Consider the following 23609-nt stretch of genomic DNA (forward strand, 5'->3'; position numbering starts at 1 on the left):
AGTGGCCTCCAGCGTCGCCAGTGGTGGAAGTTGTATCACATGGTGACGTATGCCATGGCGGACGTAGACGGCTGTCCCCCCACCCGCCGTCAGTCGATCGGTGCGATAGCTTGAGTAGTTGGCCGCCCTGACGTCTACCCCAGGCTTCAGGTGTGTTTCATTGATAAGGCAGACGTCGACGGCTTCATCGCGGAGAAATTGGCGAAGTTCGCCAGCTTGGGTGCGGACGCCGTTGGCATTCCACGCGACGACCGTGAGCCCTCTAACGCTGGCCATGGTGCGGCTGTTGAGTGTTGGCAGCGGTTGGGGCCGGAGAGGCCATCGGCACTGCAGCGGTGAGTTGCTGCGACAGGACTTCAATCAACTTCGTAGCACTGGTCACCAGGGCTGTGAGCTGCGCGACGAGGTTGGCCAGGTCAGCGGTGGAGACAGCCGGCGCGGCCCCGGCGCAGGAAAGGGGGGGCGTGGCTGCTTCGCTGTGAGAGTCCACCTGGGGCTGCTCGACGGACGGTGCTGAGCGTTGGGTACCCACTGGGCGGTGACCCCCGCGCCGGCGGTTGGTGGGGCGCGGTCCGGCCGACGGCCCGGGAGAGGCAGTACCCGGTACCGCCACTGGCGGCGGTGGTGGAGGCGCAGGAGCCTCCGGTGTCGGTACGGCCTCGGATGCGGCGGGAGCAGGAACCGACGTAGCCGGGGCGGCGGAGGGCGTCCCTGACGTTGCCGCCGCGAAAGAGACGCCTGGCCGTCTCGTTGCGAGCTTCTTCTGATGTGGCGCTGGTGTTTGGCCACGCTGGCGAGCAATGGCACGCTTCCATACCTCACACCCACGATAACTGGCCACATGAGCACCGCCACAGAGTGCACATGTAGGCTTCTCGGAGGGCGGACGGGGGCACGCACTTCCTGCATGGGCGCCGGCGCATTTAACGCATCTGTCCGGCATAGAACAGTGGCGCGCGACGTGGTTGATTCCCTGGCAGCGAAAGCACTGCACAGGGCCTCTCCGGGAACGAAGATCTTCGGTCTGGACCGGAACGTCGGCGACCCGCGTCAATTGGTAGAGTTTGCGGTTCTCCACGGTGTCAGAGCAGACGACCAGGAAGAGCGGCATATCTTCGCGTGATTTTGGCGACTTCATCTTCACAACTGCCCGTATGTAGAAGCCCAGGTCTGCGAGTTCTCGATGCAGGTGATCGGCTTCCATGTTGAACGGAAGGTCGCGAAATACGATCTTCAGGACCTTGTCAGGTGCGGAGGCGTGGGTATAGAAAGGGATACCACGCTCAGACGCCTCCTGGGTGACCCGGCGATAGTCATCAGCAGTGCGGAGTGTGACCCTGTATAGGTCTCGCCCCGCAGGCTTCACGGTGTACACGGCCGTCGTCCAGCTGCGCAACAGCTTCTGCAGTTCTCCATAGGGCGGCCGAAACTGAAGAACCACCGGCGGAAGATGGGAGTCTGTCTTCGGCGCAGGATTGCTCGGCGGCGGGTCCGGCGCGTCCTCGAGCGCATCGAAGGAGTTGGCGACGACAGTTGGTGGCGTCGTCGATGACAGCATGCGTCTTGCAGTGCGCCGGGCCGGGACGAAACCGTCAGCGTCAGGGGCGAAGTCTTGCTTGGCCCTCTTCTCAATCGGCGAGCTGCGAGCAGCAGCCGTCGCAGCTGGTGCCCTCCTCTTCTGTTTCCCGCTGCGTCCGCGTGGCCGAGGGGCGGCAGTGCACTCATCGTCAGAATCTGGCAGCGGAGCAGACAGCGCAGTCTTCAACGTTTCCGTAGCAGTGTCCGTCAAATCCATAGCCGTAGCAGTGGTCGTCATAGGTGGGGGGCCAGATGGGGCCGTCGACAGCGCAAACGCGGCCGAACGGCGATCTGCCACACCCTTCGCGTCGCTAGCAGGCGCCGGTACGTCCTTCTCGCGGCTGCACATCTCAGCGACTGTCCGTGTGTGCGTGTGCCGGCGCAGCCGGGGTGGGGGTGCTTTATGGGCTCGGGTGCGGCGGCCGGTTGCGCGCGCGCCCCATTGGTCGGCGGCCGCAACAGGGCGAGCTGGTAAAGGTGCGGCGGCGGCTGGCGGCGGGTGCCACTGTGTGGGGAGACGCTGACTAGAGCGGAGCGCTTGCTACTGGTGTTGCTGCTGCCGTACGTTGGTTCGAGATGCCGCCCAAGACTAGCGGGAAGGCCGCCAAGAAGGCTGGCAAGGCGCAGAAGAACATTTCGAAGGGCGACAAGAAGAAGAAGCGCAAGAGGAAGGAGAGCTATGCCATCTACATCTACAAGGTGCTGAAGCAGGTGCACCCTGACACGGGCATCTCGTCGAAGGCGATGAGCATCATGAACAGCTTCGTGAACGACATTTTCGAGCGCATTGCGGCCGAGGCTTCTCGCCTGGCGCACTACAACAAGCGCTCGACCATCACGTCCCGCGAGATCCAGACCGCTGTGCGGCTGTTGCTGCCTGGCGAGCTGGCCAAGCACGCCGTGAGCGAGGGCACGAAGGCGGTGACCAAGTACACGAGCTCCAAGTAAGGAGGTGGCTCTGGAATGGAAGGAAGGATGGAGAAGGCTCCTCCGTTGCGAGAGCGGCAAAACGGCCCTTTTCAGGGCCACCAACTTGCCTTTTGCGGGAAGGGCGGAATTGTTGTTGTTGTTGTTTGTGTGGACGGCTGTGATGTATGTGTGCATTTTGATTGTGGGTGGGGGGGCGCGTCAAAGCGTGTTGCGCGGGGTACGGCCACGAGGTTGGTCGCCGTGGCGTGGAATGGTGGCACGCCTCGTTGGCGTGGTTTTTGACCCATTGGTGTTGTTGGTGTGTGTGTGTGTGTGTGTGTGTTACCCGTCTGCGAGGGGGGACAGTGCGATCGGCGACTTTTGTGTCACCGTAACGACGGCCGTTTGCGGGTTTGTTTTTTTTGCACATCATACATGGCGAGGGTGAAATGTGAAATGTTTTTGTTTGGTTTTTTTTTTGCCGCCCACTATTCCCTTTGCTGTACGCCGAGTTTGACAATGGTGCGACGTAACTGCAGCGTGGAGGTGTGTGAGTGACGTTGAAATGAACGTGCCATTAAGACGCATTGTTGTTGTATTGTACTGTACGTGTACGGCGACACGCACGATGATGTACCATTCGACTCTGATGTTTGATAGCCGTGTCTGACTGATTGCGTACGACGCACGCACACCGATGTCGTCATTCAAGATGCACGCTAGACGACGACGGCGGCGGTCGTTTGTTTGGCGAATGTCTGTACACGTGTTTGTCTGTGTCCATCCGGTATGTATTTGTTTGTTTGAAAGTGTTTTGTGTGTCGGTGACGTGGTCCGATCCGTCGCCCCCTGAGTAACTGTCGATCGGCGCGATAGACCGGCGTCACGCAACTGAACCGAAGTCTTGGGCACACCCGTCATACTGTTGTACACCGTCGCGCTGAGAACGGTAACGAAAGGTTGACTTTGATCGGTCGAATGTCTGGGCAGAACGTGAGGAATGAGGCAAGAGTGCAAGGAGGGGGGGCAAAAGAGAGAGGAAGGGAAAAAGGGGAGAAACGCATTCGTAGAGCAACGGAACGTTCCCGTGTCGGAGGCGTATTGGAGCCGCACTGAAATGCGTTTAACGGCGGCGCGGCTGCAAGTGTCTGCCGTGGTGAACGTTACCTTTGACGGCTGCATTGGGCTTTGCCTTTGCCTTTGCTTTCGCTTTCGCTTTCGCGTTCGCGTTCGCTTTCGCTTTCCCGGATGTACGTAACGTTTGTTGATATGGTTCTGAGGAAGAGTGTATGACAGTGCCGTGCCGTCCATGTTCGTGTGCCCTCCCATTGTGTGTATGCTATTGTCTGTGTACTTGAATGATGTATGTAGGTGTTAGTGGACATGTTTTACCAGTGGGGGGAAATGGATCGTCGATAGTTGCCGTCACTCTGTCACGGTCGAGATGACGCACCCTCCGTACAGAAAGGTGTCGAGAAAGTGAGTGAGTGTGTGTGTGTGTGTGTGTGTGTGCGTCCGTGAATTGGCAGTGTTTGGAGGTGGGCGTGCCCTGGATGTGGCCCGGAAAAGGCTGTTCGTTAGGCGGTAGTGTTGTGTGGACAGGGGAGGGGCATGCGTAACGCTGCTGGCATGGCATTTCGGGAGATGGGAGGGGGCAAACGAGGAAACGAGGAGCGGCGGCCAAAGACGGGACGGGGAGGGGCGCGGTGTGGGTGGCTTGCGCCTGTGCTCGGCGTTGTGGTTTGTGCAAAAGAGGAGGAGAAAAACAATGTGAGTTGCCAGGGAGGGGAGCGGTGTTGTGGTTGTCGTGGTGTAGCCGCAGACGCGGCTGTCAGTGAACGTGGCGAGACGGACGGATGCGCGGAGGGGCGGGGGCGGCGCATTTCGCCGGTGCCGTGCCGTGCCATGCCATGCCTGAAAGCCGCGTGGTCGCTGTGTTGTTGGTGGCGTGGGGGCGAGGAGAGTACCGTACGGGTGTGCTTGTGCGCCGGAAATGGCACACTGCGCCCGCCCGTCTCGGAGGCTGATGGCTGTGGTGTGGAAATGGGGCGCGGTGATGTTGAAGCAGTTGAAGAACAGAAAAGAAACCAAGAAAACGGAAGGCGTGATGCGGCGGTGGTGGTGAGAGCGGGAAAAACAAAACAACAAAAAAAAAAAAAAAAAAACAACAAAAAAAAGAAGGAAAAACAACAAGAAACAAAAAAGAAAACAAAAAGTCTATCAATATTAAAATGTAAATGGAAATGGAAATGGACCCAGGTATAACCTCCCTGCACAAATAGCAGAGAGTCCGATGATAATAAAAATGTGCCAGAATGTTAACGTCCCTACAAAACAAACCCAACGATAATATTAATGAAAGAGTGAACCGTATGTAACATTGCAACAGACATAATGAAACCTGATAAATTGTATAAGGGCAGCAGCGTTGACCTTTGGCCCTGTATTCAGAATAAAAAGAGCCAAAGATCGTTACCCCAATGAAAAAGACACTGAAACACGTATGTAACATAGTAGCGATGGCGAGACATTGTAGCATCTGTGACCAGAGAGTTTGCGCTGGACTGCGCGAGTGTTGCGAGCGGTTCTCAGTCAGTCAGTCAGTCTGTCAGTAGTCGTTGCGAGTCCGTAGCTCTGTGTAGTTGAGGGCTGTACTCTGTCAGTAGTCGTCGCGTGCAGTACGCTAATAGTCGTCATGCAGAGCGGTCGGTCAGTAGTAGCAGCCGAGTGCGGTTGTGTGATGTAGGCGGTCGGCAACACTGGTCAAGATGGTGAATAAGGTATACTGTTAATTAATATAATCATTAGATAATGAAAAATTGTATTTATTGTAATTATTCTCCAACAAGTTCCCCAATAATAGGTTTTATTTCAAAAGCATTTTTCAAACATTTAATTTTGTATTGAACTAAAGAGTTCGTTGCACTTCACATTTCATTCCACTTCTTTGAAGAAAAATGCCACTAAAATCACAAAAAAAGAGAATATTATTATTTGCAATGCAGTTCCTTCAAGCGCTGCGCAACAACCAGAGCAGAAATGTGACATCCATTTATTCGGAGGTAAGACTTTAATTCTGATTGTTTTGCACAGGGCCAAAGACCGATATTTCGGTTTAATTGAAGTTTCTTGTCACTGAACGGACTTTTTTAAATGTTGTGTGAAGACTTTATATTTGAGTCAGATTGCGAATTTCACATTTTTGTTGCCATTTTCAATACCTCTCATTGTGGGCGAGGTTACAATTAGCGCAATGTCCATTAGCATCCGTAAATAACATTGTCCATTGTTTTAAATTTTGCTGGGAGGTTACAACACACACACAAAAAAAAAACAAAAAAAACAAAAAATTGCATTTATATCCGCTCCTCAATTGTAGATACCCCTTACACAGCTGTGTGCAATGAATGAGTGCTGGCTGGTAATTAATTGCACTCCTTGGAGGGAAATGCCATAGGAAGTAGTCTTTAAAACGTGAATGTTTTTCGTTAAGAGACAAAAGTTACTTTAGAAAAAAAGTAATAGTGGGGCTTTTGTTGTTGAACAAAATAAGTACAATGAACATACGTTATCAGATTTGCGCAATGCAGCGTCACACCACCTTTTGATTGTAACACAATATACTATACATCGTCCCGAACCGTGACCAGAGTCGCGAGACGAGCAGAGCACGCCGCCGACGCCCGCTCAGTACAACCGTCCACCCGCTACTACTGTCGACCGACTACTACCTCTCCCGACTCGCGCTACAATATATATAACAACTGTTCCTGGCGACCCGGTGCGTGCCACTACTGTCGTCTGGCGCGGTCCAAGCGCCGACTAGCAGCGAGAAAGAACTCTCTGGTCAGACAGAGATGCTGTCATGCCTCGCCATCGCTCTGGTAATGAATACATACGTGTTGCAGCGTGCGTACCACCGGAACACGCAGTGGCGGAGCCAAAGACTGTGTTGTCGAGGTCGAGTGCGAGTGGGAAGAGAGGCAGCGTCGGCACGGAGATGCAAGCGAGCGCGAGACGCACGGGGGCTGCGGCGTGGCGCGTTTGCGGTCGGCGCCTTTGGTGGCAACGGCCGGGACAAGCAGCGGTGTATGGTGTGGTGCGGGGCGGACAGGGGCGGCGGTGGACGGGGAGGAGGCGGCGCGACGACGGCATGGGGGCGAAAACGGGACGGGGGACGGCGGATGTTGAGAGGCGTCACGCGCGGACAGGACACAGACACAGAGACACACAGATTGGAAAGGGAGGGTGCGCGGTAGTAGTTGGGAATGTGCGTACCGTGCGGGATGGGAGTGGGCGAGGAACACGGTCGTGGCCCCTGTTTTGGGTGCGTGTGATGACGTCGGTGTGTTGTGGGAAGGGAAGGTGCTGTGGCGGCGGCGCGTAATGGGCGTAGGCCGAAAAGAGAAAGGAACGTGGGCAGTGTGTTGGCAAGCGTCGGTTCGACTGCGACGTTGATGGGCAGGGCAGGGCAGGGCAGGGCAAGGTTAATGGTGGTAGGAGTAGGCGTGTGGGCGCAAAAAATCTGCCGCTGCAGGCGGTGCCGTAACCGCCATGGCGGGAAGGAGAGAGGGCCAAAGAAAGAAAGAAAGAAAGAAAGAAGAAAACAAAAAAAAAAAAACAAAAAAAGGAGGGGGGGGCGAAAGTGGAGAGGCGGTGGTGTGAGAAGGGCGGGGGCGGAAGGAAGGCAGGAAGGACAAGAGGCGAGGCGACGGCTTGCTTTGTGTATCGGTCGGTCTCTGGCTATGCTTCGTTTTCTGCAGCAGGGTCGGTGCGCGGCGTGGCTCGCGGCAGTGGGAACGCCTGGTGGCTGGACGGCCAGCAATGCGGTTGGATGGGCGGCCACAGCACCGCACCTGTGCCCGAGGAGGAGACGCTGGCGGCGGGCCCTGAGGTGAGGCCGGCTCGGCTGGGGCTGGGGCTGTGGATGTGTAGGTGTGCGCCGCTGCTGCAACAACGAGTAAAACGCGAGAAGGAGGGATGGCGGTAGAGAGAAAAAAAAAAAAAAAAAAAAAAAAAGGTCGTGTTGTGTTGATGCGCAGGCAGACGCGTACAGAGGGACGAGCCCGGTCTGCAGCAGGGTGTGGCCGTGCCGAGTGCAGAGCAGCGGCGGCTCGGTTCGGTTCGGCCCGGCCCGGCGGGCCGCGCTGTTGTCGCGGACGTGAGCGCCCCCTGGCGGGTGGCCGGAGGCGGCGCGGCGTGTTGGACGTGTGGCTGGTGGCAGTGCACAATTTGCGAGTGGCTGGCGGTGTGGTGTGGCGGTTGGCGCGTCGGGCGGCGGAGAGGTATGTGTTGCGGGCGCCCTTTGCTGCGCTGCGTCGTTGCGTGTGCCGTACAGGGCGGGCGCTTGTCGACTGTGTGGGCGGTGTGGCGAATTGGCGTGAAACGGCTGCCGAGAGGTGTGTGGTAGCGAGCCGGTCGGTGGTGTCAGTGCGAAGGGGAATGTGCGTGCGTTTGGCGGTTTCGGTGTGCTTTTTGCGGCGTGAGAGTGGGAATTAGTGGGGCCGGCTGTTGTGTTGGTTCCTTGTGTCTTGTGTCGCGTAGCTTGATGGCAACGTGGAAGGACGCCGGTTTCGTTTCGAGCCTTGCGTGTGGTTGTCGACGTTGACTGGTTGGCGTGTGCCGATGCACGTGCATGTGTGGGTCGCGAGTGCGTTTTTGGCTGGCTGTGTGTGTGTGTGTGTGTGTTTTTGGGGGGGAAGGGGGAGGCGGTGGTGAAAGTGCAGTCGTTGCCACGGGCGTCGTCGGGTGGGGCTGGGGCTGTGCGTCGTGGCGGAAAGGTGGTAGGTTGCGGGAAGCGAGCCCGTCGTTGACGGTGTCGCGTGAGTTGTGAATCGAGTGGGGCGCGGGGCGCGGGACAGGAGCAGCGTGCCGCTGCGTCGTGGTCGTCAGCAGAGGCTGTGCGTGTGCTTGTCCTTTTTGTGGGCGGTTCGTGCGAGGCGTTTTTTTTTTTGTTTTGTGTTGCCCTAGTTGTTAGTTTATTTTGTTTGTGTTTGTTATTTTGAGACGACGACTGGTTGGTGGCGTGCGCGCGAAGTGGCGGTGTGCGCTTCCCGTGTCGTTTGTGTTGTTTGGTTTTTTTTTTTTTTTTTTTTTTTTGTTTTTGTGTTTTTTTTTTTTTTTTTTTTTTTTTTTTTTTTGTTTTTTGCACTGGGCCCCGGTGGGTGGGTGCGTGTGTGTCGATTGCCGGCTGGCGAAAGGTGCGCCATCGGCGGGGTGGGTCGCCGGCACAAGTAGAGGCGGCGGCGTTGTTGCTGTTGTTGTGTGGTGTTTGTTTTGTTCGGCTGTGTCGGCGAGCTGTGTTGCGGTGCGTGTGAATGGTGGTGCAAAAGTGCTGGCGTTGGGGCTGCGACTGCGACGGCGGCGAGCCGCGGGCGCGCCATTGATAGTGATGTTGTGAACAGCGGCTGTGTACGGTAGTGGTGTTGTTGTAGCACGACGTGCATCCGGGCCGGCGCGGAAAGCGCAGTTGCGGGCGGTTGCCCTTCGGTGCCAGCCATGTCGCGTGAGCGGCGGGTTGCTCTGGTGTCGACACGTGGTGCTCTGGGTTGTTGTGTGGTGCCCTTTGGCCGGTGGGGGTGGTTCGCGTGTGTCTCGTTCGCGCTCGGTGTCTGGTCGTGGTCGTGCTGCTCCCCCGTCTGTCGGCGGTTTCCGACGTCGTCTGTACGTTTTTTTTTGTTCGTTTGCGGCGTGCCTGCCGACGTCGTCCCGTCGCGACCTTTCAACCGAAAGTGTGGCGCCCGAAGGTGAACGAACGTAACCCTGACCTCGGCGCTTTACGCTGAGCCGAGCGAACCGAACCGAACCTGTGGTGTGGCGAGGTGAGCTCAGCCTGTGAGCCCCTAACGTCTACGTAAGGTAAGCTGTCCGGCTCACGCCTCACGTTTGAACGCCTTTTTAACCTACGTTTGACGCTTCTCAACCTAGCACTAACCTAACCTAACCTAACCTAACCTAACCTAACCTAACCTAACCTAACCTCTGACGCCTGACGTGTTTGAATGCTTAACCTAAGTTTGACGCTTAACCTAACCCAAGTCCCCTTAACCTAACCCACGTCCACCTAACCTAACCTAACGTAGACGTGTAAACGTAATGTGTAACGCGTAACGTGTAAGGTCGGCTGTCGTGTGTGCTTGACGGCAGATTGGGTTGGTCTGTAGATTCGGATTGCGGTTTGCCTCGGTCGAGGGGTTGGGTCGGAAGCGGCGAGGGGCGGCGGCGCCTGTTGCGCAGGCGGCGTCCGTTTGCGGCGGGCAATTGTTGAGAAACGGCTGTGAATGTTGGCGGGCGAGAGGAGGAGGACGGCGCGCGATGTGGCCCGACGGCTGCGGGCCGATCGGGAAACGGCGGGAGGGCGACGGAAGGCGATGGGGCGGCGGAGGCGCGTTTGCACGGCCGTCATCGCCGCACGCCTCGGCTTGTGTGGCTGTGGCGCCGGCCGCGCTGGCCGGGCTGCCGCGGCGACGGTGTGGGAGTTTTGCCGAAGGTTTGGCCATTGTGGCGGGTCGTCGGCTGGGGCTGTGGGGGCGGCATTTGGGCGGGGGCGGCGATTCTCGGCGGGCCGACGCAGGCTGTAGCGCGCGGTAGCTGCAGTTTGGCCGTGGTTTGCGGCGCTGCCGTGGCGACTGGTTGGCGACTGTGGTGTGGCTGTGTGTAGCCCCATCCTCGGTGGTTTGAAAGGCGCGGGCGGTTGTGGCGCAGGTTTGGGGCTGCTCCGCACAGGCTGTCGGACGTTGGGCGGTAGCAAGCGCGGGAGGCGCGGCGCGGCGGCGCGCAGAGTGGCGGCCGCTCTCTCGGCCGTCCGCGCCCGCCCGCGACACTGGCTGGGCCTTGTGATTCTCTGCTGGAGCACAGGAGCCGCTGCTGGGAGGAGATATTACAAACCGCCGAAACAGAGAGCAGCAAACGCAAGATCTGGCGAATAGCCCGGCAGCGGAAAACCCCCACCAGAGAGAACAGGCCACTCCACGGCGTGAACGGTCTAGTGTACGAAGATCACGATAAGGCGGAAATAATGGCACAATCACTAGAGTCACAATTCCGAACTCACGTCATCGACGATGACGAGAGTGAAAGGCAGGACAGATTAGTCGTCGGACGAGTGACTCAGATTAGAAATACGCGCCCAAATACAGAATTCGTGCCCGTAAACGAGCCGACAATATGCGCACTTATCAAGCGTCAGGGAAACCACAAAGCTCCTGGCCCTGACCGCATCCGCAGCCCACTCCTAAAGCACCTTCCACCTCCTGCCATAACATTTCTGGCAAGCGTCTTCAACGCTTGCCTAAAGCTCACCTACTTCCCCTCAGTGTGGAAAACTGCAAAAGTAATCACCCTCCCCAAACCTAATAAAAACCTGCTCCTTCCAGAAAGCTATAGACCTATCTCCCTTCTAAATGGCATGAGTAAAATACTCGAGCTGCTCATCCTCTCACCCCTTCAACACTTCCTTACTGCACACAACATCCTGATGCCCGAGCAGTTTGGATTCCGCTCTGAACACTCCACAACCCAACAATGCCTGCGCTTGGTAGAGCACATTTGTCTGGCCAGGGCAAAGAGAGAATCTACAGGAGCAGTGTTCCTGGATATAGAGAAGGCATTTGACCGCGTCTGGCACGATGGCCTAATATATAAACTAGACCAAATAGGGTGCCCAGGACATCTAATACAGATCATTGATTCATTTCTTGCGGAGCGTCAATTCTTCGTAAGAAGTGGATCGAGATCGAGCCAGACACGACCGATTGCGGCCGGAGTACCGCAAGGTTCGGTCTTGGGTCCCGTTCTATACTCAGTCTACACTAACGACATACCCAAGCAGGTCGGCGGAGGGATTGCTCTCTACGCCGACGATACAGCAATCTTCAGGAGCTGTCGTAACCTTGCATTCATACGACGCAAGCTACAAGACCACCTCGACGTCATCACTCAGTGGTGCAACATTTGGAAAATAAAAGTTAACCCCGAGAAATCCCAAGCAATATACTTTACGACCAGGCTGAAACTCCCAGACCAACAACTCACCATTGGTGGTCGGGACCTAGCCTGGCGTAACCGTATTACATACTTAGGGCTCGAAATAGACAGGCGTCTTACGTGGCAACAACACGTCCACAAAACTGCCAACAAAGGCTGCGCCCTCCTGTCGCAGCTATACCCCCTCCTAAAGGGTGACGGCCTCACCCTAAGCTGCAAAATGCTTCTCTGGCGCCAGCTCATGCTACCGACCATCTTGTATGGATCGGAAGTATGGTCGATGGCGTCAGACACCACGCTGGCACGATTACAGCGACTCCAGAACAAAACCTTCCGAGTCATCACAGGCGCTGACAGATACGTCCGAAACACACAAATTAGAGAATTTTTAGGCCACCCAACCATATACTCCCTCATAAAGGAGAAGTCCAACAAACTATATGAGAAAACACAAACATCGCCCCACAACCTCATACAAAATTTAGGTCGCGAACACCCCGATTTTCAACATAAGCGCCCAAAACTAACACTCACCCGTCAATTTAGAGACATTTAGAGAACACTTACCCACACACAGAACAAACATTTACATAAAAACACGCACATAGCACAATACCTCACTTTCATAAATCCCCAAGCGCAAAACTTGAAGTCAGACGGGCACAGCCCAGTGGTACTTCGGTACACTATAACAACCTGAGCGCATCTATTCTCTGCTCTGCTGCTGTGCTGTGCTTGCGTGCCTGCCGTCCCGCTCGCTCTCGCTGTGTGTTACGCGCGTCGTCGAAATGGCAGATCAGGCGGCTACGAACGAGACTGCTGCGGCACCCGCCGCCACCGGCACTACGAAGAAGGCCAAGTCTGCGTCGTCTGCGAAGAAGCCGCGCGCCAAGCCTGCGCACCCGCGCACCTCTGAGATGGTGACGGCCGCCATCAAGAGTCTGAAGGAGCGCGGCGGGTCGTCGCTGCAGGCGATCAAGAAGTACATAGCCGCGCACTACAAGCTGGACGCGGAGAAGCTGGCGCCGTTTATCAAGAAGTACCTCAAGTCGGCCGTCGTGGCGGGCGAGCTGGTGCAGACGAAGGGGAAGGGCGCGTCCGGCTCGTTCAAGCTTGCCGGCGCCGGCGGCGGGGGGGCGGCCGAGGGCGGCAAGGCTCGTGCTGGCGGTGCCAAGAAGAAGCGCGCCGCTCCGGCCAGCAAGGAGAAGAAGGGCGCCCGTGCGGCCGGCGCAAAGAAGGCTGGTGGCGTGAAGGCGGCGACCGGTCGGAAGGCGGGCGCCGCCAAGAAGGCGTCTGCGGCGTCGGCCGCTCCCGCGGGTGCGAAGAAGGCGGCTGCGGCCAAGCCGGCCAAGGCCAAGTCGCCGTCGAAGGCGAAGAAGGCCGCCAAGGTTCCGACGAAGAAGCCGAAGGCGCCGCGCCCGAAGAAGGCGACGACGCCGTCTAAGGCGAAGGCTTCGCCCAAGAAGAAGAAGTAGAGTAGAGGAGAAAGAGATGGGAGAAAGGAAGGGTTTGGCGCTTGACTCCGTCGTCCCCACCCCCCGTCGTCGTCTAGTGGCGCGCAAGAGACGCGCGGCCCAAAACGGCCCTTCTCAGGGCCATCAAAGCACGTCGGGGAAGGTTTTGATTGTCGTGTTGCGTTTGGTGTGGGTGTCTGTCTGGCGTTTCTGTATGCCCGTGGGGATGCTGTTTGCGTGCCGTGGTGGTTGGATTGCGGGGGTCGGTGGCGGGTGTGGGCGGCGGTAGCGGTAAGCGGTGTTGTTGTTGTTGTTGTTGTTGTTGTCGTGGTTGATTGTCGCCGTGTTTGTGGCGGCGGCCGACGGTTGGTTTTCTGTCACGTTGTTTTGTTTGAATACGTTGGTTGGCTTGCCTGCGTTCGTTCTTCTCGGATGTCTGTCTTGTCGAGTCGAGTCGTGTCTGGTCTTTGTTTTGTTTTGTTCCTTTGTGTGTGTGTGTGTTATGTTTTGCAACGGGGGGCACGTTGAGATGTGGAAGGAGTCGGCGGGGATTTCGGTGGCGTGTAGAGCGAGCGAGCGCGCCTGCCTGGCCGTTGGCCGTCGGAGTGGAGTGCGGGTTTTTTTGTTTTCGAAACGAAAGCGGCGGCCGGCCAGCCACCCGTGCGGTGTGACGTCGGCCGTTGGGTATTGTGCGCTTTGAGCGCCGGGGAGGGATGATGTGTGATTGTTGCGCGCTGCTAGCAGGCAGGCAGAGTGAGCGGGTGTGGCGGACGGACGGGAAGTGGTGGTTTTTGTTTTTGGGTTGCGGGGCGAGAGGCAGGCGACCGACAAAGTTTGCTCGCGACGGAGAGATGTTAGTGGCCCTGAAAAGGGCCGTTTTTGTTTGTGCGGTGCGGTGCCGCGGCGCGGTTTAGGCGCGCTCGCCGCGGATGCGGCGCGCGAGCTGGATGTCCTTGGGCATGATGGTGACGCGCTTGGCGTGGATTGCGCACAGGTTGGTGTCTTCGAAGAGGCCGACGAGGTAGGCCTCGCTGGCCTCCTGCAGGGCCATGACTGCGGAGCTCTGGAAGCGCAGGTCGGTCTTGAAGTCCTGGGCGATCTCGCGCACTAGGCGCTGGAATGGCAGCTTGCGGATGAGCAGCTCTGTGCTCTTCTGGTAGCGCCTGATTTCTCGCAGGGCGACGGTGCCCGGCCTGTAGCGGTGGGGCTTCTTGACGCCTCCGGTGGCGGGCGCGCTCTTCCTCGCCGCCTTGGTGGCGAGCTGTTTGCGCGGCGCCTTTCCGCCGGTGGACTTGCGGGCCGTTCGCTTTGTGCGGGCCATGGCGGTAGCGGTAGCGGAGCGGCGTGCGTGGAGGTTAGGTGCGGCGCGGCGTCCGGTGCTGCCTTGACAACGGGCCCGCGCGCCTCCGTGCTGCGCTTATATGCCCTCGGTTGCGCGTGGTGGGGGGAGGGCGGGCCAGAGTCTATATAGGGGGGCGGCGGGCGCGCTGGGCGCAGACCGTAGCCGACTCGCCAGCCGCTGCAGCTGCTGTTTGTGCACGTTTTGCTTTGCCCGAGGAAGGAAGGATGACAGGCCGCGGCAAGGGAGGAAAGGGGCTCGGCAAGGGTGGCGCCAAGCGGCACCGCAAGGTGTTGCGCGACAACATCCAGGGCATCACGAAGCCCGCCATCCGCCGCCTGGCTCGCAGGGGCGGCGTGAAGCGCATCTCTGGTCTGATCTACGAGGAGACCCGCGGGGTGCTGAAGGTGTTCCTGGAGAACGTGATCCGCGACGCGGTGACGTACACTGAGCACGCCAAGCGCAAGACTGTGACGGCCATGGACGTGGTGTACGCCCTGAAGAGGCAGGGGCGCACCCTGTACGGTTTCGGCGGTTAGGCTGCGTCGCAGCGGGCGCTGGCCTTCCCGCGGCCGTGCTTGTGGGTGGGAGAGACTAGAAAACGGCCCTTTTCAGGGCCACCACACTGTTCGGAAGTTGAAAAGTGCGAAAGAGTCTGTGTTGTTGCTGCGTGTGTGCGCTGTGTTGTTTGTTTGTTTGTTTGTTTCTTTCTTTCTTTCCGTTTTGAGCGACGTGATGTGACTGGGAGGGGAGAAGGAAAGGAAACGTGTCATGTGGCTGGCTGTGTGTGGAGCTGCTTCGTTTGTGTGTTTGTTATTGTGTGTCTTTGTATCGATCGCGACGGAGATGGCGGGCTGTGTGTTGTTGTGCGAGAGGCGGTGATTATTTGCTTGCGTGGTTTGGCTCTGTGTGTTTGTTTGCGGCGGCGTTGGGGTTTCCGAGGCAAGGCGTGTGGGCATAGGCGGCCGGATCAGCTGTTTCGTTCGTGTCGACGGCCGTTGCGCGCGGGAGTGGAGGGCGGTGTGTCGACACGCCTCCCTTTAACAATGGTCATTATTGCTGCCGTTGTCGGTTTGGAAGGCGACTGCGACCGTGCAAAATGTGTGTGTGTGTGTGTGTGTGTGTGTTGGGCCACACGGGCTGTGTGGACGACAAGATGGCGGACGTGCGCCGGCGGCGGCTGTGCTGTGACAGTGCAAAGTTAAAACAAAACAAGGTGCGGCGAGGACGACTGAAATTTTGCTTTGGACGTAGGTTTGTGTGGTGGCCCTGAAAAGGGCCGATTGTTGTGGGCCGAGCCGGCAAAGCGCGTTGCGTGCAGGGGAGCACGCGGCGCTGCGATTGCCTGGCCTCCTTTAGGCCTTCTTCTCGGTCTTCTTTGGCAGCAGGACGGCCTGGATGTTGGGCAGGACACCACCCTGTGCGATGGTGACGCCCGACAGGAGCTTGTTGAGCTCCTCGTCGTTGCGGATGGCAAGCTGCAGGTGGCGCGGGATGATGCGCGTCTTCTTGTTGTCGCGGGCCGCGTTTCCGGCCAGCTCGAGCACCTCAGCCGCGAGGTACTCCATGACGGCGGCGAGGTAGACGGGCGCCCCGGCGCCGACGCGCTCTGCGTAGTTTCCCTTGCGCAGGAGGCGGTGGATTCTGCCGACCGGGAACTGGAGCCCAGCCCTGCTTGAGCGGGACTTTGACTTGCCCTTGACTTTGCCTCCCTTTCCGCGTCCGGACATGGCGATGGGCTAGCGACGGTGCACACGAAACGGAAACGAAAACGACCGGTGCGAGCGGCAGCGAGTCGAGCAGCGGAGTGCGTGCCGGCGCACTCGCACTCGCATTAAAACGCTGGCTACATAAGCCAGGTGTAAAGGCAGTCTAAGCAGCGGAGCTGCTGTTCCTGCGGGGACCTCGTTAGTGGGTGCAGTGGACCTAACAGGGTGAGCTGTCCTCGCTGGGCGTCGTTCATTGTGACGCCCTCTGTTTCGACATCGGGCGGCGAGAGATAATTACTCTCGCAGTAGATCTGGCCAACGAGTCGTTGGCCTGTGGTGGACCTGGCGGCCCAGACCACGAATCAAGCGGCTGCCAGACCGTTCTGCATTGCTGTAGAACTGCCGGGCGATTTGCCGGAAGCGATCCCGGAGGAAGGGGATCCCAGCTTCTTCATGGAGCAGCCTCGTCGGATAGCGAGGTGGCTTGTGTAGCGCTAGTCGCAGCGCCCTGTTTTGCAGTCGTTGGAGCGTCGCAATGTGCGTCGCGGCCGCGTTACCCCACACCACAGCCGCGTATTCCAGTACCGGCCGAACAAGGGACAGGTACATGGTGAGGCCATGGCGTGGAGGGAGAGTCGATGACGGGTTGAGCAGTGGGTAAAGCGCACGAAGGCGCCCCACTGCCCGCCCTCGGACGTCACGGATGTGTGGCAGCCACGTCAGGTGTCTGTCCAACGTCACCCCGAGGTAGTTGCCGGTCCGCGACCAGGGGATGGGGCCCCCCATGATCGTGACCGGCGGTAGGTCCGGTGGCAGCCTCTTTCTGCTGAAGATGACAGCCTGACTCTTCGCAGCGTTGAACTTCAAGCGCCATTTCGTGGACCAGGCGCCCAGGACGTCACATCCGAGCTGGAGGCGACGGCGCATCTCGGCCGCATTCATGCTGCGGGTGAACAACGCCGTGTCGTCGGCATAAAGTGCCAACTCCACGCGTGCCACCCGCGGGGCGTCGGCGGTGTACAGGGAGTACAGCAGGGGGCCGAGGACCGACCCCTGCGGCACCCCCGCTCGAATCCGCCGGTCGGTGGAAGTGCCTCCATCTGCTCGGACGTGGAAAGTGCGTCCCGAGAGATACGAGCGCAGCAGGACTACGTGCGACGTCGGTACCCCGTGCGCAAAAAGTTTGTACACGAGGCCGTCGTGCCACACGCAGTCGAAGGCCTTGGAGACGTCGAGAAGCACCGCCCCTAGGTACTCCCGCGTCTCCAGCGCTCGCATCGCCTGCTCCACGAGACGCAGCAACTGCTGCGTGGTAGAGTGGCCGCACCGGAAACCAAACTGCTCCTCGGGAATGAGTTGCTGTTCCGTCACGTGGCGCAGCAGCCGCTCCGCGTACAACCTCTCAAACACTTTTGAGAGGGACGGGAGCAGACTGATCGGCCGGTAGTTCGCGGCCTGACGTGGATCCTTGCCGCTCTTGGGGATGGCAACCACTTCCGCGTGTTTCCACGCGGAAGGGAAGGTCCCAGAGCGGAGGATACTGTTAAAGATGTCCGCCAGAGATTGGTGTACCTCCGGCGGAAGCATCCGCAACAGGCAGTTGGTGACACCATCCGTGCCACCCGCCTTCTTCGGGTTGAGACGACGGAGCTGCAGGTCCACTTCCTCGGCTGTGATTTGCTCGATCACGTCGTCTTCCTGTCGCGCAGCGAGAAAAACCGGCAGGCGCTCTGCCACCAGACGGACGTGATCGGGATCGACCACGCCATCAGCAGGTTGAAAGTTTTCTGCGAACGTGTCCGCGAGGATGCCTGCTTTCGCATCTGGTTCGCAGACAACGTCCGCACCCACATGGAGAGGTGGGACTCGCTGACGACGACGAAGGAAACGCTTAGCGGTCCGCCAAGCGCTGCCGTCCGTCGTTGTAAGAGTGGCCACAAGACCCGCCCAGTCCCGATGACGATGGTCGTCGATGGCGGCCCGAATCTCGCGCCGCGCCCTGTTGAGGCGGCGCTTCGTGTCAGGCAGCCGTGTGAGCTGCCACTCCCGAAAGAGGCGATTCTTGTTTGTGATCGCCTCGAGGATGTGTGGCGGGAGTTGGCGCGACATCTCTCGCGGCCGTCCTGGCCGCCTGGGGGTGGCCGCCTCCGCTGCAGCCAGTGTGTGCCGCGTGAAGAAGGCCAACGCTTCGTCAGCCCCTTGCACAGCGGGATCGGGCGCGCCCTCGAGGCGGTCGAGGACCTCGACACGAAAGCGCGCCTCATCTATGCCTCGGAAGTTGTGTCGGTCGGACGGCATAGATGCACCGATGACGTCCATGTCGAAGACCACCGGGAGGTGATCGGACGACATGGCACATCTAACGGTGGCGGACGTGAAGTGCCCAACACCTTTGAGCACGGCGATGTCGAGCACGTCAGACTGGCCGCGATGGGGGAAGACGGTGTGCTCATAAGGCCCCAGTACTATCGCACCATGCCGTTGCGTGACGCGAAGGAGGCGGCGGCCGCTGGCGTTAGTGATGCGGGAGTTCCACTGAGGGTGCTTGGCGTTCAAGTCACCCGCAATGAAGACTTTCCCGTGCAGTGCCAGCAGGGCGTCGACGTCAGCCTCCTGAAGCAGTCCCCTCGGCGGCCTGTAGGCCGCAACGAAGGTGATGACCCCTGCCGTCGTGGTGACAGCCACCCCAGTGGCCTCCATTGCAGCGAGGGGCGGAAGCTGGACTTCGTGATGTTTGAGGGACGCCTTGATGTAGATGGCCGTCCCTCCGCCGTGGGTCAGCCTGTCGGTGCGGTAGCACCGATAGTTGGCCACCCTCACGTGTATTCCCGGCTTCAGGAAGGTCTCGCACACGAGGCAGATGTCAATTGCCTCGTCGCGCAAGAACTCCCTGAATTCCCCTTGTTGGGGGACCAAGCTGTTTGCGTTGAAGGCGCAAACGGTGAGGCCATGGATATGGCGATTATCCATGGCACGGCGGAGTTGCAACGCCGGCCTGAAGGGCCGACGTGACCGCGGTGACGAGCACCGGGAGCTGCTCGAGCAGCTGGCTCAACGACCGCAAGAGCGATCGGAGCTCAGCTGCGTCGGTGGCCATGGGGGCGGTGGGGGCCGCTGGGGCGGCCTCCGCCACTGGGGCGGCCGGTGGCGGCTGCTCCGTACTAGGCGACTGCCGCGGAGCATCGGCAGCCGGTCGCGGCGCAGCACGAGGCGTCGTCCTCTGCGGCGGCAGAGTGTCTTCGACAGTCCGTCGTGCAGCGGCAGGGGTGGCCCGGCCCGCACGCCGGCGACGCCTGCGCGGGGCGGCAGCCCGCGCGCCCTGCGTGGTCGCGGGGGCTGCCACCCCCACGGGCGAAGCCGTGGACGGCGCGGTCGGTGGCCGCGGCTCACGCTCCACCTGCGCCGAACTTCGGGTGGCGGAAGCTGGTCCTCCCTTGGTGGCGGCAGCAAAGCTGGTGGACGGGTGCACCTTACGAGAAGGAGCGGTCCCTCCCCTCGGTTGATTTCGGCCCCGTTTGAAGGCCGAGCAGCCTCGATAGCTGGCAACGTGCGTGCCGCCGCAATTGCAGCACGTCGGTTTGTCTTCCCTGGCAAGCCCGCAAGACTTGCTCTCGTGCCCGCCCGCGCACTTAACGCAGCGGGGCGACATGGAGCAGTAGCGGGAGACATGGTCGAGCCTTTGGCAGGAAAAGCACTGGGCCCTCTTGCCTTTGGCCCGGAGAGGTTCCACTGCGACCTTGACACGGCCGACCCGCTGCACCTGGAAAATCTTCCGATTTTCCAGGTTGTCAACGAGGACAACCTGGTACAGTGGCATGTCGCGATGCGTACGTGGAGACTTCATTAGTCCGGTGGACCGGACGCCGAAGCCTAGGTCCTCGAGCTCCTCGCGAAGGTAGTCCGCACCAAACTTGAGGGGAAGGTGGCGGAATACCACCTTCAGAAGTTTGAGCGGCTCGGAGGGGTGCGTGTAGCACGGGAGGCCATCTTTGCAGATGGCGTCCATCACCGCGCGGTACTCCTCGTTGGTCGACACTGTGACCTTGTAAAGGTCACGGCCAGCGTTCTTGACAGTGGCGGACGTGGCCACCCTGTCCAGTTTTTGCTGGAACTCCTTGTATTCGCCAGCCCACTGGATGACTATAGGCGGCGGCTTCTTTTGGGCCGGCGCCGGAGGCGCGGCGCCATCCTCCATCGCATCGTCGCTGACGCCCGCAAACGTGTTGGCGGTCGGCAGCGGGGTCGGTAGCTGCAGCGCAGCGGCCCTGGCAGTGTGCCGCCGGGGCGGGGCGACAAAACCATCCTCGTCCGGCTGTCGGGAAGCAGCAGGTGAACGAGTGGGCCGCCGCGTGGTCTTCGTCGATTTCTGCGCGGCGGTGCTCCGGGAGGAGCCCGCGAGAGTCAGCCCAGACTCGGTGGTGGAGGTGCGGGAGGCCCTGGTGGCCTTCTTCCGCGGCCTCGCTCCTTCAGATGTCTGAGAGGGAGTGTCAGAGTCGTCATGCGTCACAGCCCGCCGCTTTCTGGGCGCGCGGGGAGCGTCAAGGTCGGTGTCACGGCGCTCCGACTCGGCAATCGCCTCAGCCAGATTTGCGTCGGGCAGGTCCATGTCCGCCATCTCGGTAGCTGCAGCTAGCGCAGCCACGGGCTCTTCTCGTGTCTCCGGGGCCAGGGGGGCAACCGGGGGCACATCGACCTCTTCAGTGGTCGAGGCCAGCGGCGCAACTCCCGCCGAGGCCGCCACCGCCGGGACCGCAAAATCGTGCGATGCGACCGGCGGGGCTCTCGGTGGCACACCCGACACATGCTGCCTCGTGTGCGGTAGAGCGGCAGCCTTCTGAATGTTGCAGAAGGCGAGAATAGCCGCCTCGTCGTCCTCTCGACCAGGGTAGGGGCCCCCGTGGGCGAGTTTGTTCATGAGAATGAACACTCGATCACGAGGGTGCGCGTCAAAATCCGATGAGTCAAACCCGTCAGCGTCAGTTGTCGAAAGCCGGTTCGTCATAAGTGGGGGGCCGGATGGGGCCGCCACCGGGATCAACTCAGTCGCCTGAGCTGGCCCCGACGGACGGCGATCCGCCACACCCTTCGCAAGTAAAGCATCCTCTCTCATCGACATCTCGAACCGCAATCGTGCGTGCGTCGCGTGCGTGCGTGCCGGCGCAGCCGGGGTGGGGGTGCTTTATGGGCTCGGGTGCGGCGGCCGGTTGCGCGCGCGCCCCATTGGTCGGCGGCCGCAACAGGGCGAGCTGGTGAAGGTGCGGCGGCGGCTGGCGGCGGGTGCCACTGTGTGGGGAGACGCTGACTAGAGCGGAGCGCTTGCTACTGGTGTTGCTGCTGCCGTACGTTGGTTCGAGATGCCGCCCAAGACTAGCGGGAAGGCCGCCAAGAAGGCTGGCAAGGCGCAGAAGAACATTTCGAAGGGCGACAAGAAGAAGAAGCGCAAGAGGAAGGAGAGCTATGCCATCTACATCTACAAGGTGCTGAAGCAGGTGCACCCTGACACGGGCATCTCGTCGAAGGCGATGAGCATCATGAACAGCTTCGTGAACGACATTTTCGAGCGCATTGCGGCCGAGGCTTCTCGCCTGGCGCACTACAACAAGCGCTCGACCATCACGTCCCGCGAGATCCAGACCGCTGTGCGGCTGTTGCTGCCTGGCGAGCTGGCCAAGCACGCCGTGAGCGAGGGCACGAAGGCGGTGACCAAGTACACGAGCTCCAAGTAAGGAGGTGGCTCTGGAATGGAAGGAAGGATGGAGAAGGCTCCTCCGTTGCGAGAGCGGCAAAACGGCCCTTTTCAGGGCCACCAACTTGCCTTTTGCGGGAAGGGCGGAATTGTTGTTGTTGTTGTTTGTGTGGACGGCTGTGATGTATGTGTGCATTTTGATTGTGGGTGGGGGGGCGCGTCAAAGCGTGTTGCGCGGGGTACGGCCACGAGGTTGGTCGCCGTGGCGTGGAATGGTGGCACGCCTCGTTGGCGTGGTTTTTGACCCATTGGTGTTGTTGGTGTGTGTGTGTGTGTGTGTTACCCGTCTGCGAGGGGGGACAGTGCGATCGGCGACTTTTGTGTCACCGTAACGACGGCCGTTTGCGGGTTTGTTTTTTTTTGCACATCATACATGGCGAGGGTGAAATGTGAAATGTTTTTGTTTGGTTTTTTTTTTGCCGCCCACTATTCCCTTTGCTGTACGCCGAGTTTGACAATGGTGCGACGTAACTGCAGCGTCGTGGAGGTGTGTGAGTGACGTTGAAATGAACGTGCCATTAAGACGCATTGTTGTTGTATTGTACTGTACGTGTACGGCGACACGCACGATGATGTACCATTCGACTCTGATGTTTGATAGCCGTGTCTGACTGATTGCGTACGACGCACGCACACCGATGTCGTCATTCAAGATGCACGCTAGACGACGACGGCGGCGGTCGTTTGTTTGGCGAATGTCTGTACACGTGTTTGTCTGTGTCCATCCGGTATGTATTTGTTTGTTTGAAAGTGTTTTGTGTGTCGGTGACGTGGTCCGATCCGTCGCCCCCTGAGTAACTGTCGATCGGCGCGATAGACCGGCGTCACGCAACTGAACCGAAGTCTTGGGCACACCCGTCATACTGTTGTACACCGTCGCGCTGAGAACGGTAACGAAAGGTTGACTTTGATCGGTCGAATGTCTGGGCAGAACGTGAGGAATGAGGCAAGAGTGCAAGGAGGGGGGGCAAAAGAGAGAGGAAGGGAAAAAGGGGAGAAACGCATTCGTAGAGCAACGGAACGTTCCCGTGTCGGAGGCGTATTGGAGCCGCACTGAAATGCGTTTAACGGCGGCGCGGCTGCAAGTGTCTGCCGTGGTGAACGTTACCTTTGACGGCTGCATTGGGCTTTGCCTTTGCCTTTGCTTTCGCTTTCGCTTTCGCGTTCGCGTTCGCTTTCGCTTTCCCGGATGTACGTAACGTTTGTTGATATGGTTCTGAGGAAGAGTGTATGACAGTGCCGTGCCGTCCATGTTCGTGTGCCCTCCCATTGTGTGTATGCTATTGTCTGTGTACTTGAATGATGTATGTAGGTGTTAGTGGACATGTTTTACCAGTGGGGGGAAATGGATCGTCGATAGTTGCCGTCACTCTGTCACGGTCGAGATGACGCACCCTCCGTACAGAAAGGTGTCGAGAAAGTGAGTGAGTGTGTGTGTGTGTGTGTGTGCGTCCGTGAATTGGCAGTGTTTGGAGGTGGGCGTGCCCTGGATGTGGCCCGGAAAAGGCTGTTCGTTAGGCGGTAGTGTTGTGTGGACAGGGGAGGGGCATGCGTAACGCTGCTGGCATGGCATTTCGGGAGATGGGAGGGGGCAAACGAGGAAACGAGGAGCGGCGGCCAAAGACGGGACGGGGAGGGGCGCGGTGTGGGTGGCTTGCGCCTGTGCTCGGCGTTGTGGTTTGTGCAAAAGAGGAGGAGAAAAACAATGTGAGTTGCCAGGGAGGGGAGCGGTGTTGTGGTTGTCGTGGTGTAGCCGCAGACGCGGCTGTCAGTGAACGTGGCGAGACGGACGGATGCGCGGAGGGGCGGGGGCGGCGCATTTCGCCGGTGCCGTGCCGTGCCATGCCATGCCTGAAAGCCGCGTGGTCGCTGTGTTGTTGGTGGCGTGG

At 59.3% G+C, this 23609-nt stretch overlaps 1 protein-coding gene across 1 annotated transcript; it reads right to left on the minus strand.

Annotated features, from left to right (window-relative positions):
* Positions 1-262: 262 nt before the first annotated feature.
* On the minus strand, positions 263-21090 carry LOC124560648 (actin cytoskeleton-regulatory complex protein PAN1-like). The gene is made up of 4 exons (XM_047130926.1): positions 19952-21090; positions 19060-19426; positions 1279-1759; positions 263-903 (listed from the first exon to the last, which is right to left on the minus strand). The coding sequence occupies exons 1-4, from the start codon at positions 21088-21090 to the stop codon at positions 263-265; spliced, it is 2628 nt and encodes an 875-aa protein (XP_046986882.1).
* Positions 21091-23609: the final 2519 nt, after the last annotated feature.

This window comes from Schistocerca americana, unplaced genomic scaffold, assembly GCF_021461395.2.
Source record: "Schistocerca americana isolate TAMUIC-IGC-003095 unplaced genomic scaffold, iqSchAmer2.1 HiC_scaffold_110, whole genome shotgun sequence".
Lineage (NCBI taxonomy): Eukaryota > Metazoa > Arthropoda > Insecta > Orthoptera > Acrididae > Schistocerca > Schistocerca americana.